This window comes from Schistocerca americana, chromosome 1 (genome assembly GCF_021461395.2).
Source record: "Schistocerca americana isolate TAMUIC-IGC-003095 chromosome 1, iqSchAmer2.1, whole genome shotgun sequence".
Lineage (NCBI taxonomy): Eukaryota > Metazoa > Arthropoda > Insecta > Orthoptera > Acrididae > Schistocerca > Schistocerca americana.
The window spans coordinates 799,285,418-799,300,065 of NC_060119.1; the positions used below are offsets into that span (position 1 = coordinate 799,285,418).

At 38.6% G+C, this 14,648-nt stretch overlaps 1 protein-coding gene across 2 annotated transcripts in view; it reads right to left on the minus strand.

Annotated features, from left to right (window-relative positions):
* The window catches only part of LOC124612612 (N(G),N(G)-dimethylarginine dimethylaminohydrolase 1), a 69,000-nt gene extending 55,131 nt beyond the window's left edge, over positions 1 to 13,869 (minus strand). Inside the window, exons 1-3 of one of the 2 annotated variants that reach the window (XM_047140916.1) lie at positions 13,572 to 13,869; positions 12,688 to 12,790; positions 11,124 to 11,221 (exon numbers count right to left, since the gene is read on the minus strand). In XM_047140916.1, coding sequence (XP_046996872.1) covers positions 11,124 to 11,221; positions 12,688 to 12,790; positions 13,572 to 13,832 — 462 coding nt within the window. In that variant the 5' untranslated portion in view covers positions 13,833 to 13,869. Of the gene's footprint in view, positions 1 to 11,072; positions 11,222 to 12,687; positions 12,791 to 13,571 lie in introns of both variants that reach the window. The other variant, XM_047140908.1, reaches the window with a different exon arrangement.
* Between the last annotated feature and the right edge of the window lie 779 nt (positions 13,870 to 14,648).

A 14,648-nucleotide genomic window follows, 5' to 3' on the forward strand; every position in this document is an offset into this window, starting at 1 on the left:
AAGACATGTCTGAAGATGCCACAGACAGCAATGGGATACCAACCTGACTGTTGCCCACCATATAGCCCAACAACCATGAGTGATGGTCTGGGACAACTATTCTTTTCATAGCAGGACACCTTTGGTTGTCATTCGTGGCTCCCTTACAGCACAATGATACATAAACAATATTCTATGCCCCTTATTACTGCCCTTCATGACAAGCCACCTGGGACTACATTTTAGCAAGATAGTGTCTGCCCACACATGTTGCGAGTTTCTACTGCTTGTCTTTGTGCTTGTCAAACCCTACCTTGGCCAGCAAGGTCACCGGATCTCTCCCCAACTGAGAATGTTTGCAGCATTATGGGCAGCACCCTCCAACCAGCTCAGGATTTTGATGATCTAAATACAATTGGACAGAATGTATCATGATATCCTTTGGAGGACATGCAACATTTCTATCAATGCCAAGCCGAATAACTGCTTAAATAAGAGCCAGACATTTAGCCCACTGCATTAGAAATGGCATGGTGAAATGCACTTGACAAAAAAAAAAAAAAAAAAAACTGTAACTCCAATTTATCTGGAACTGTAATCATTTGTTTGGCTGTACATGTACATCACAGCTACTGATTTCTGTCTCATTAGGATAATCACTTCATGGTGTCTAGTTGCGTTTGTCTCTCAGTGTATTACAAAAATTGAACTCTTTGATATTACATTCAACATTTACTATCCAGTAAATCTTCCATGCCTCACATTCTGATCAATTATCCTCTCTATTGTGCTTTCCTTCTTTGATCATTTTCCATTCTTTTGCAAGCTTTAAAGTTCTTGTGATGTGTGAAGACTTCAGACTTATTTATGAGTATACAAAAATGTCAGTTATTTGGGTAGAAATAGGAAGAGTAGTTTTGTCAGCAATGGCACTGTTACAGCACAAAAAAATAAGATGGCTGTTATGTGGAGTGATCATATTTTTCATTTGCAAGGCAAATTGGTGCAAAAAGTTATTGACAGCTTGGTACTTGTTTAGGGAAGCAATTAACTGACATGGGAAGTGACACTGTAGTAATTTCATTGTGCTGCAGAGATAAGGAAGACACAACATGATGTGGCAGGCTGTCTTTGAGACAGGCATTGGTCTTTGAGCAATTGGAAGCTTTGGTGTTGTCCTCACTATCATCCATGTGATCAACAGGGAGTTAGCTTTAGGCCATTGCAACAGAACTGGTATGGGGAGATGCACTTGATTAAAATAAAAACAAAAAAATAAAAAAAAACTGTAAATCCAGTTTCCTGACACCTATTCAAAAGAAGCAGCTGTACAAGCAATCTTAACAAAAGTGCAAGCACATTGAAAACTGGTTTTCAGCAATGTGAGTATAATGACCCCTCTCCCTTTTCCCTACCATTTGTGCTCAAATGCCTTGTCACCATCTGCTTGAGCACAAACTATTAAATTCTTGGCAATATTTTGCGATTCCCTGATCTTTTGCTGATCAGAAGAACCACCATGTGATAAAATATTTAACCAGTGGTGATTAGGCTACTACTAGAATGAGGAATAATAAATATCTAGGACCTGAAACCGCTTTTCTACCTCCTACCAAAAATACAGTTTTTTTATGAATACACATTGTGTCTACCAGAATAGAACACTGATTTCACTCCTGCAAATTTAAATTATGTTATGCTAAGGTTCATCCGTATTTGGATGCTATTTTGTGCTATTACACACATTCTAATTGATAAACAGAAAGCTGAGACACAATATATTTTCAAATTTTCTCTTTATTCTTATGTAATGAATCTCGTCTGAACAATAAACAGCTCTTGAAATTATGTTAAACAGATTAAATAAGTAGAACATGAGCAAAAAATCATACTTGCTTCTTAAAAAACATAAAATAACAGAAGATGGAGGGTTAAAGCTGATGAGGCCAAAGGTGAATTTAAAACAAATGAAACATAAGAAATACAATTCAATAGAAATAAAACAACTGCAATGAAAAAAGGGAAGAAGAGAAAGATAAAAAGAAGAGACAGAGAAAGAGGAGTAAAATAAAGAATTAAGATCCTTCTCTACAAGAAGCAATGATACTTCTCTACATGTGATTTGACTGATAAGTGATAGCTTCATTTATACAGCAGCAGTTAAAAACCAAATAGTATAAAACATTATGTAATAAACATCCCTATTAAATATTCAAAAAGAAATACATACTATATTGCACACTCACTCTTCTTCAACTGTTCCAGTCTACTATGGGTTGAGACTTGTTCATGTGCTTTTTCTAGATACTGTAGCATTGAAATGTTACAAAATCGCTGTTGTGACTATACCAGTACCAGCAAAAAGCATTAATGCACGAACACTACAGCAACCTGAATATGTTGCTCCATCATCATAAGAGCCATCAGTGTTGGCAATATGACAAGCACTGTAATAGAACAGAAGCAACACTCCATAACTAGTGCAGGGATGTGGCATTCTGTAAACACAGCCCAGCAATGGAAATAAATGTGTCTATTGGACTTCATCCATAAATTATAAGATAATATCATCAAAAGATAGCTTCCTTTTTAAATAAAACTTTAATAACAAGTGGACATACAGTCAATTTAAAATTGTTAGATTTTCTCAAGTAATTTCCTTTTACTTTCAATCCACTCATTTTTTTTTCCTTGCATACAGCCGAGAATCACAACACTGAGTTGTAAATGAGATGAACACAGAAGAAGTTGTTTGTGACACTGTCTCACTGCCAGTTTTTGAGAAAAAAAAAGTCAAAACATGCTAAAATTAAAACAAACAAATAAAAATAACCTATTAAATACTTCAATATTTTATTTCTGTTATATGAACTTAATTCCTCCTTCTCCCTCTCCTCTTTCTAAATGCACAAGCTTACTGCAACAACATAACTGATGAATTTATATGTTGTTGTCACTACTCAATCTCCTCCCCCCCCCCCCCCCCATTACTTTTCTCCATTACCAAACTGACTATTCCTTGATGGGCCCAGGTTGTATCCAATAAACCAAGCCCTTTTTTAAATCAAGCTGGGCGATAAATGTCCTTTCTCCGGTGTTTGATTCAGTATCTCTTCATTAGTTATTCAATCATTCAATCTCCCACTTTACCTTCAGAAATCTTCATTACCACCAACTTCAAAAGCTTCTATTCACTTCTTGTCTGTTCTATTTATCATCTAAATTTTGCTGCCTTATAAGGCTATGCACTAGACATTTACTTCCATAAAATACTTTCTAGCATTTAAATTTATATTTTATGTTAAAATATTTCTCTTTTTCAGAAAAGTTTGTTTGCTATTGCACATCCCATTTTACATGCGGCAAGTTCCGAACTTCGAAGTTGTGTTCAAGCTGATATTGTCCAACCAATGTCTGATTTCCTAATCTAATTTCCTCAGCATCACCTGATTTAATTCAACTGCATTCGATTACCTGTTGTTCATCTTCTAGAATCTTTTTGAGAAATGGATTCCATTCAACTGTTGTTCTTAGTGCTTTCCTGTCTCTGACAGGGGAGGTACGTTGTCGGCAAACCTCAGAATTTTTATTCTCTCCCTGGACTTTAATTCATTTTCAAATCTCTTCTTTATTTCTTTTACTGCTTGCTCAGTGTACATGTTGAATAACATTGGAATAGGCTATAACTCTGGCTCACTTCCTTCTCATCCACCGATTCCCATTGATATCCTTCAACTCTCGTACCTGTGGTATGGTTTCTGTAGGAGTGGTAGATAACCATTCACATTTTATATGGGGCAAGTTCCGAACTTCGAAGTTGTGATCAAGACGATATTGTCCAACCAAGCTAATCTTCACCATGGGAGGTTATACAAGTCATTCCATTCTTTTGAAAATAATAAATAAACACAATAAAAAACTCAGCATTTTGCAATCATGATTTGTTAGGATAACAGTTCAGTAATATTCGTACCTGTCAGCAGTGCCTTATCTTACTTTAGGCATTTCAATGCCTTCTTGCACCTAACAGCCTTCCCTTCTTTTCTTAGACCTATATTATACTGTCAAACTCTTTGGTAATTCTTTTATAAAAGCTCAAACTACACTAAAACAGCTGACTGGTATCAACAACAAACTGGCCAGCATTTTTTTTTTTTTTAACCCAGTCAGTTTCGTCTCTGTGGGCACGTCAGCTACATGAATCTCCAGGTTTAAGTGATTTCATTAATTGAGATAACTGACTGGCACAAGTATATGACAGCCGTACGCATCTTTTCACTTAGTCTTGGGTCTGAATGATTTCACTTGCATACTTTTTCAGCCTTTTCAGTAATTTATCAAAAATGACTAGTTTTTCAGCCTATTCAGTTATACAACAACTATGACTAGGGTAATCATCTCCTGTAAAGATAAATAATGTACATCATTTCAAAACAAGGTGAAAAAAAACTCATTTTTAAAAATGAAGTATTTTTAAAATTTATCTATTTATTTACTTAAACACAAATTTTTCATACTCTTGGCATTAAATATGGCTTTTTGGTTGATTTTAAAAGATTAGTAACTGGTCCTACATTATAAATTTATGTTTAAATAAAAGAACAAATGCTCTTTAATTTATTGTTTCTCTGTCTCTCTCTTCCTGCTGGTTTGCACCCATCACCAATAATTCTGTTTTGTTAAATGCTGAAGTGATGTGAACAGAAAGCAATCAATTTTTTAAATTGTTTGCTGTTTAAGTATATACTGTTACTTCCTGGAAGTGTGTAGGGAAATATTTGTTATCATTCGTTAATTTTATTTGAGCTTCTTTAATTAATATGGGTTCATAATATGAATCATATTTGAAGATACTGTATATCATAATGAATTTAACTTAAGGCTGTTTCTATTCCCACACCATGGAGTGTTTCAGAATTCTGATCCAGGCACAAAGTTCACTGTTAAGAAAAAAAAAAGAGAAGAACTGAAAGCTAATATCGGAACAGCAACAAGTGATGACAGGTGATGATAAAGCAGGGATACATAACACTATAACTGACTGAATCAACTGTTTTCATTTGGTTGCTCCCACAGACTACTTTCACTCCAAAGAATGAATGAAAAACTGTAGCAATGTAAAGTCTAGGTTGGAAAATCAACAACATTATGCAAAGGATAGAGTGCTACTCACCATAAAGATGAGAAATTCAGTTGCAGACAGGCACAATGAAAAGACTGTTACATATTGAGTTTTCAGCCGAAGTTTTCCTCAGAAAGAGAAACACAGATATTCACAGAAGCAAGCACACCACAGACACACGTGACCACTACCTCCAGCCAAAATGCAATTGTGTACATCGAATAGATGCAGCAACCTGGAGTGATGTGGAGAAGGGATAGCAGAGTACAGTTGGAGATGAGAAGTCAGCATGGAGTGGGAAAGGAGAGGAGCAAAAAAGTGGAAAATACCAGTGGGTGTACGGGCGGTGAGCTGTGCATAGTGAGGGTGATGGGATGTGAATTGACAGGAGATTATAGGACAGAAGGGGTGGAAACTGTTGGGTGCACAGTGGGGGGACAGTAGGTTACCGTAGATTGAGGCCAGGATAATTTCAGGAACGGAGAATGTATTGAAAGGTTAACTCTGATTGGTGCAGTTCAAAAGAGTTGGTGTCAGAGTGGAGGACTCAGATGGTCTGGGTTGGGAAGAAGCCATTGAAATCAAGCATGTTATGTTCAGCTGTATGTTGTCACAGGGTGGTCCACTTTTCTTTTGGCCATACTTGAGAGGTGGCTATTCATCCATTACCAACATCAGGATGAATAACCATGCTTGATTTCAATGGCTGCTCCCCGACCTGGACCACCTGAATCCTCCGCTCCACCATCAGCTTCTCTGAACCAAGCAGACAGCAGTTATCCTTTCAACCATTCTCCACTCCCAAAATCGTCCCAGCTTCAACTTACAGTAACCTATTGCACCAAACCCTCAACCTAACAGTCTCCACTCCCCCTGTGCTATCACCTGCCCCCAATTCATGTCCCCTCGCTGTGGACAGCTCACTGCCAATGCACCCCATTGGTCTTTCCCCCTTTCTGCTCCTCTCCAGTTTATGCTCCCCAAGACCCTTCCCCCCTCGCCTATCTAACCCAGAGCTTCCCAACGCTGCACCTCACAGCCCTGTCCTGCCACTATCTAATCCCTGCATGCTTCGCCAAGCAATGCTGACTTCTCTCCACCTACCCATACAATTCTATCCCTTCCCCTTCCCCAACCTACTCCAGATTGCTACTTTTGTACAAAATGACACAGTCGCATTTTGTCGGAAGATAGTGATCATGTGTTGCATAATGTGTGGTGGTATGTGTTTTCCTTCCTAAAGACAGCTTCAGAGAAAAGCTAAATGTGTAAGTCTTTTTGTTGTGACTGTCTGTAACTCAACATGTCGCCTTTATAGTGAGTAGCTATGTATACTTTGTACAACATTGTTGAATGAAAAATTCGACTAATACATAAAACCTCAACTAAATGAGTCTACTGTTTTCCAACAATCAACTGAATGCATTGTTTTCATTCAATTGTTCCCATTAGTATTTAGTATTGCCTACATGTGGCATCCAATCTTTCTCATAACACTACATGATCCTACAGCTTTGCATTACTCCCTTTGATCATTCTTGCTATATCATTTTGAACTTCCTGTCAATCTAATTTTTCAGATGTCAACATTTCCTTCTGCCTGCATCATTTGCTGCATTTTTATATTTTCTCTTTTCCTCAATTAAATTCGAAGTCGTGTTTGTTATTCAAGTGTTTCTGCTTAGCTTCATCTTTCTGGCCACTTGATCCTCTGCTGCCTTTATTATTTCATCTCTTAAAGTTACTCATTTTTCTTTCATTGTATTTTTTTTTCAATCAATCATTGCCCAACTGTTAAATACCAGCAGCTCTCTCAATTTATTCAAGTTCCATTTCCTCAATTTCCTACAATTTTTCAGTTCTGATCTTCAGTTCAAAATAATTTAACCATAATCACAGACCACATCTGTTTCTGCAAATGTTTCATTGTTTAGCACTTGAATCTTAAATCTTTCTCAATATTATGTAATGCCAAATGTAATCACCAGACACAAAAAATCCCACATTCTTATAAGCCCAACTCACACAAATACAGCCACTATTGTTTCCGGGCACTAAGGCACAATTTAGTACATGAAGATGGCAGTGGCTATGTGTGCGAGAGTTGGACTTGCTTGTGTAAATGTGTATGTATTTGATATACGTTGAAGGATTAGTCCAACAGTGGAATATACCTAGCATTCTTTGTCGTTATGCCTAACTGCAGCTCAATGACTCCTCTATGTGATGAGTAGTAATTATCCTTTTCAGACTGTTATTATCCCATCTTGGATTTCCCATTGTTTGATTTTACCATTACATAATATATACAGGGATATTATAATGAAAGTTAAACTTTCAAAACACTGTAGAAATAACACAACTGGTCAGAATGACGTCAAATTGCAATGGAACATTATTGGAGAAGGGGGAAAACGTAAGGCAGAAGAAAAAAAAATAAAAATTGTATGAAAATTGATCAATAGATGGCGCTGTATGTGTCGGAATACGTAAACCAAAACATCTGTCATGTGCATGACCCTTTGAAGTTGGTATAAACACACTGGGTACACGGCTTTTCCTCCTTTCATTTCTGCGACATTTGCCTGCTCTCTGCTTGTAAAGCTGTATTACAAGAATGATGACTGTCCACATGTTACTCTCCAGAAATTCTGGACACTGAAGGTTTTAGGAAAAAAGGCATTGGTCTGATGACTGCCATGGGTCTGGAGAAAATGATTCAGAAATTTGAAAACACGGGTTCTTTTGGCGTGCAACCTGGTAGAGGGAGGAAACGAATTGACTCAACGTCAGTGGAAGCAGTGGCCACAGCAATGCAGAAGGAGATGAGAAGCGGTGTGCAAATGTGTAGTGTACGGAGAATTGCCCGAACACTAGACATACCCGTGAGCACAGTGCGTAAAATTCTATGAATTGTCCTTCTTTGCCATCCATTCCAAATTACCCAGTGTACAAGTTGCTTCCTGTTGACCTGCCAGTAAGAGAGACCTTTGCTTTAGAATTTCTTGCTTGCATGGAAGTGGACAATGATTGCCAGTGGAAGATTTTGTGGACAGATGAAGCCCACTTCCATCTGGCAGGATGTGTCAATACACAGAATTGTCAAATATGGGCAGCACAAAATCCACACGCAAATCACCCAGTAACACTTCATCCTGAAAATGTCACAGCGTGGTGCAGGTTTACGGCATCATTTATCATAGGGCCACATTTTTCGAAGAGACAAGTGCTTACAGTCCTGTTACCTGTACCATCACTGGTAAGCACTATGAGTGTCTTTTGCACAATCACATCATACCAGATCTTCAACAGCGTGGATGTGTGTATGGGATCATTTTCATGTAAGATGGCACACCTCCGCACACTGCAAGTCCAATTGAGCAGGTGCTAGAGCCATTTCGGAAATGCTAGAATTATCAGTTGCCATTTCCCTACAGCCTGGCTGTCCCAGTCACCTGACCTTAATCCGTGTGACTTCTGGCTGTGGGGCTACCTGAAAGATGTTGTTCTAACATTCTGACTGCAAACTTAGCTGCATCGAAGGTATGCATTGTGCAACACATTCTGAATGTGACCCCAGAAACACTTCAGTCAGTTGCAGAACATGCTGTTTCTCGATTTCAACTTGTTGCAGAAAATGGTGGTATTGAACATGTTTTGCACCAGTCGCATGGAAGGTAATAATCTTATTTGATTTTGATTGATGCTTTTTATGCGGTTTTTGGCCTCAGGACCATTAAAAACTGATTTGAGCTATGCTTTTTATGCGGTTTTTCGCCACAGGACAATTAAAAACGGATGTTTCTGATCCAATGTGATATGACCTTGCCGTGGCGGACGGGCTTACATAACTAACAGTATCACACCTGTACACCCATGCACACTGAGTAGTACAGTTTGTTTAATGTCAAATGTACACCTTAGTCATTGTTGTATGATTCATTTGTCATTTGTAGTCAAGCACCATTAAATTACGTCTACAGGGCCATCTAATGTTAATTTTGTAACTATTTATTTTTCTTCTGCCATACGTTTCCCTCTTCTCGAAAATATTCCGTTGCAATCTGACATCATTCTGACTAGTGGTTTGAAAGTTTAACTTTAATTATAATCACCCTGTATATCTGAAACTTTCCTGTGTCTCTAAGACTCTTTCTGGTATACTATCTGTTTTTCTCATACTGAAATCAAGTAATAATGATTAAATCATGGAACGTGCATAATTCTATCAGGCAGCTCCCCTTTCATTCCTCTCCTCCAATGTACATTCTTACTATCTTTCCTTCTCCTCCTCTTCTTACTATCTAATTAAAGTCCCCCATCACAATTATATTTCTGTCTCCCTTAAGGCACTGAATAATTTTTCTTTCATCGCAGTCTGTTCCTCATCTGTGAGCTAGTAGGAATATATAGTCGTACTTCTGTGGTGGGTCTTGGGATTAGCTATAATAACATATTCACTACGCTGTTTGAGGAGGCTCACCTGAATTTCTATTTTCTTTTTCATTATTACGCCTACCACTGCATCACCCACATTTGACTCTGTTTATAACCCTCACTAGAAATGCTGTACTTAGTCACAACACTTCACCAGTTCCCACTATATAAATTCCAACAAATGCATTTCTATTTTCAAATTCTCTAACATTCTATGCCCCCCCCCCCTCCTCCCTACCCTCCTCTCCCAATGACATCATCCTCTGAGATGACCTCGCCCAGAGGGCCAGTTTTACCTCCTGAATATTTTGCTCACAATGATGCCATCATGAAATAAAAAGGAACTGTAGTTTCGCCTAGCTATCAGCCCTAGCACAGTACCAACTTAGGAAAACCATGTTACCTAATGTTACAGGACCAGATGAGCACTCATCCAGCCTGTTGCCCCTGCAACTACTAAAAGTGCTGCTGCTACTCTTCAAGGAAGCCTATGTTAGTCAGGCCTCACAACATGTACATGTCTGATGTGGTTACACTACTGGTATGACTATCTGTAGCACTGAGGCAGCACACAAGCATTCCAATGAGGTCTAAGAGAATTGTGATAAAAATGTTCATTTGACAATGACTGTCTCAAATGATTACAATTATAATTTAGCATACTGTACTATTTACTTCAGAATTTCATAAAAATGAAATTTATATGAGTGTGGTGAAGTAATTACTCAAAGTCTGGGTCTCTACATTATAAAATATGAGAGGAAACAAGGTTATGCAGGTGTATGGTCCTTATAAAGTGACCTCTGCTTGCTCTGATGCATATATGCCTAGGTACAGAGATGTTAAAAATAACTGACAATATTTCCTTGTGATATGCATTGCAGTAAAATACGCTGAAACTTTTTCACTGTAACAACTTATTTGGGGATTTCCCAATTTTCTGTTCTTCTCCAACTGATATATATATTTAAATGCACCTTATTTGTTCATTTACTATTGTGCTCCAAATTGGTTTGCAAATATTAACATTTCATGGCACTCAGCCATGTATTGCATTGCACTTTAGCATAGGCTTCTTGAACCCCAAGATTTGAAGGCAACACAACTTATGTCACTATCAACTTCATATTCAAAGAGAATCTTAGACTGCCAAAATCATATTGGAGGGGAATATTAAGGTAATATTCAAGTTATGAGCTTTTCTTTAAAAAATAAAATAAATAAAAAATCTTTTAACTGGTCAGCATGTAGCCATGTTTAAAAAATAATTTGTGATGTGAATATAAAATGACTCATTTCACATCATTATCACATAGTACACTAATTTGTGGAACGCGAAACTAACCAAACAATTTAGCACTTGTAATAGTTTTTTCCAGGCGTAACACAAAATAAATAAATTCAAAACTTAAGGTAATAGCTTTAGATGCTTTAATTCATGGATGAAGAGCCAATAGACTACTGTGCCAATCTGTGCGCTGGGGAAATCCTCCATGCCAATGCCATCAGTTTTTGCCCCTGCTTTTACTCTCACCTGTATCATGTCTAAGTTGAAGGTGTCATCGATGTCTACACAAGGTCTCACCTTGACCGGTGTGCAGGGAAATTCTGGAAATGCCGCTGCCACAGCTCTCGCTCCTGCTTCATTTGTCCATTCAGACAAACCAACAAAGAATTCGCGACCTACAAATGACAGACTGGTTGTATCACGAGGTAAAATTGAAGGATGGGTTTGGTGAAAAGCTAGATCATACAATTCAAAACTGACAAAAAGAGGCCAATGTAAGCCACATGTCCAACAAAATATAAATTCTCATAACTGTCAACCCTAACAGAAATAGAAACTTCATAGATTGATATGAGTATGTAGCATTATTTGTTCATCAATATAATACAAAAGCCATGAGAAATACGCCTATTCAACAAATGACTGTAAGCTTCATATTACAATCATTTTACCAATTGTGAACACATGAAAGAAGAAAGCAGCATAAGGCAAGTAAATGACTGACCCTCACAGGGAATTTCACAAAGAAAACTGTTAGCATTACAAAATTAGAAACTTTTCTCATATTACTTCCACAACTTAGTTGTCTTTTTCCCTTCCTTGATTTTCAGGAATAGATTTTTCGGTTTTGTATCACCTACAATCAAATATCCCCCACTGCCTGCACATAGAATATATCATTACTCGGTAATTTTTTTGGAAAATGTAGATATAGCCTACAGTAATTCAATTCTGAGAGCAGCAGATTGTTCTCCATTAGTGCTGGACTACTAGGAATGGAATGTGGAAGAAACAAATGTATTGTATCAGTGCAAAACAAACATATGAAAGAGCAAAAGCCATCTAGGCAATTCGAATTAGCCCTGATAAAATTTACAGTAACAAAAACCCACTGAATGTTATTCATCTGGATAATCTACCTTGAAAAGCTGCATGTAAAGCAATTTACTTTCCAATATAGAAATGAATTACCTGCATTCAATGCAATTACAATTAAAGTTACATTAAATTTACATCTAAAAACCTCTGAAAAATGTTTACACATCATAAATATTGTAAGTAAAAGCAGCCAACATTACCAAAGCAAATTCAATTTTTAAAACACGAGTCAGATCATTTTACAGCCTAGAATACAGATGTAAAATATAACATCTCAACAAGATCATTGTAGATGATTTAAGTAGAAAATGCTGTCACATACTTAAGCTGTTCATTGCCTAATTAAGTTCATGAATGAGAAATCTAAATATGAAATGAAAAATAACTAGCCACTTCAAATTGTCAAAACATTTTTAGTTAAGTCCTGTTTATTTGATAAGAACTACGAAATGAAGTAACAGATTTTCTATAAAAGAAATTTACTATTTATCCTTCAACCAGTTTCTTGTGGAAATGCAACGGTTAAGTTAGTGACCTGAATTCAATGGATTTGACAACCTGCTGATAGATATTACAATTTTTCATAACTGTTCCCTACAAAATAGATATTAAATCTTTGCACAATGTTGAAAACGTGTGAAAATGCATGTTTTCTCTGTTGTTCTCCCCTAATAGCTGTATAGACAACTGCATGTATGGGCAGTGTTCAGTAATACTTTCTTAACACTTACAGCACCAACAAGAATCCAAACAGTAGCTGTACCTGTGAACAAGACATCTCCACCATCCAGCTTTGCTGATTCATCTGCAATTTCAACAATTGGAAGGTCAAGTTCTTTCTTCAAAACTGCTCTTACAGTTTCCACCTGTAGGTTGAAACCAGACTATATTAAATTAACGAACCTACAAAAATGAGATTATCTGTGGAACATTTATTTGTTAAGATAGCAATAATAGGAAAGGGTTTTCATGTTTGATGTCAGTGTTGACTTGCATCGCATTAACTTGACAAGAACTATGCTGATTTATTGCATACAATTCAGGACCAAAAATCCGATTTCATTTCGAAAGTAAACTGATGTAATCTTAATTTCACTTTTACGTACGGAATTCGTGGGAAAAATTTCTTTAAATCCGTAAAATGAATTAGTAACAACAAAATATCCACCTCAGGTCCGAGCCGATTTATTCACGATCCGCTAAGGTACAGTCAAGTCCGCTCCCCTTTAATGTAAGTCGACCGAGAACGGTGCGCTACTATTTCCTGTAACAGACAGTGAAAGGAAGTGTTGTATGAGATCATCAATCGGCTGTAACAGGCGATAGTAGCACACATGACATCACTGTGCCGGTGATGTCATACGTGCTGCAGTCTCTGACCCACTTGAGAAAAGGCGCGACTAGATAGTGAGGACTTGACCAGAGCGCACTAATTTAAACGTCATGAACAACTACCCTATGGAGCTTTAAAGTCGTCTCTGTATCGAGCATGCGCACAACCGCTTTCTAGCTCCAACCCCGTGACCCAGATCTGGGAAGGGTGCTACATACACCCCACGAGATTCCCGCCCGTCTACCAAAATAAAACAATTGCATGTAATGACTGACGTCACTCCTGCACACGCCTCAACACTGGCGTTTGCTCACCTCCTTCGTGCGACTCGCCGATCCCGGTCGGGTGATAAGCGCTATTCCGTTGCATACGACGGCCGTATCCTCTACGTAAACGCATTCTGGCTGCGCTTCGTCCGGTGGCAACTCGATTACGTCGAGACCCAACTCGCGTAGAAGTCGCACGTAAGCTTCATGTTGCCGCTTCGCCTCCTCGAGCTCGATTTCGGCTCGCGTCCTGAATGAGAGCGGTATGCGACACACCACTGCGTGTGTAAACTTCAGAGAAGACGCCATGTTGCTTCTGTGGTCTCCGAGCTACTGCGGCCGCGTTCCAGCCCGGTGTGTGTGCGGCGAGGGGGGGCGGGTCGGCGGTGCAGTGGCGGCCGCGCCTCGTTGGCCAGAGCCCTCGCTCGACGCCCAATGGCTCGGCGCGTCTCCCCACTGCTGACGCTACCCGATGCAACAGGCGCCAAAGTGGAAAGGGGTAAACGCATCAAGGAGCCCCAACAACCCAAAAAATATATTTTCTTTGTGTGGACAACTTTTAAGGAAAGAAATTTTTTAAAGCTAACAACTAGTGCATCATTCTCCAAGGCATGCAAAATTAACTTCTACGTCTACATCTACATCGACATCTATAGCCTGCAAACCACTGCGATGTGCATGGTACCAGTTCACTGACGTTCCATCCCGTTCCATTCACGTGTAGAACGCGGGAAAACGATTGTTTAAATCCTTCTGTGCGTCTGTAATTAATCGAATCTTGTCCTCGCGATTCCTATGTGAGTGATATATAGGGGGTTATAATATGTTCCTAAAGTCGTCACAAATCCAGTTCCTGAAACTTAGTAGCCGACCGTGGTGGCCACGCGGTTCTAGGCGCTGCAGTCCGGAACCGCGCGACTGCTACGGTCGCAGGTTCGTTCGAATCCTGCCTCGGGCATGGATGTGTGTGATGTCCTTAGGTTAGTTAGGTTTAAGTAGTTCTAAGTTCTAGGGGACTAATGACCTAAGATGTTGAGTCCCATAGTGCTCAGAGCCTTTTGAACCATTTGAACCCGAAACTTAGTAAGTAGACTTTATGTCTATTTTCGAGAGTGTTCCATTTCG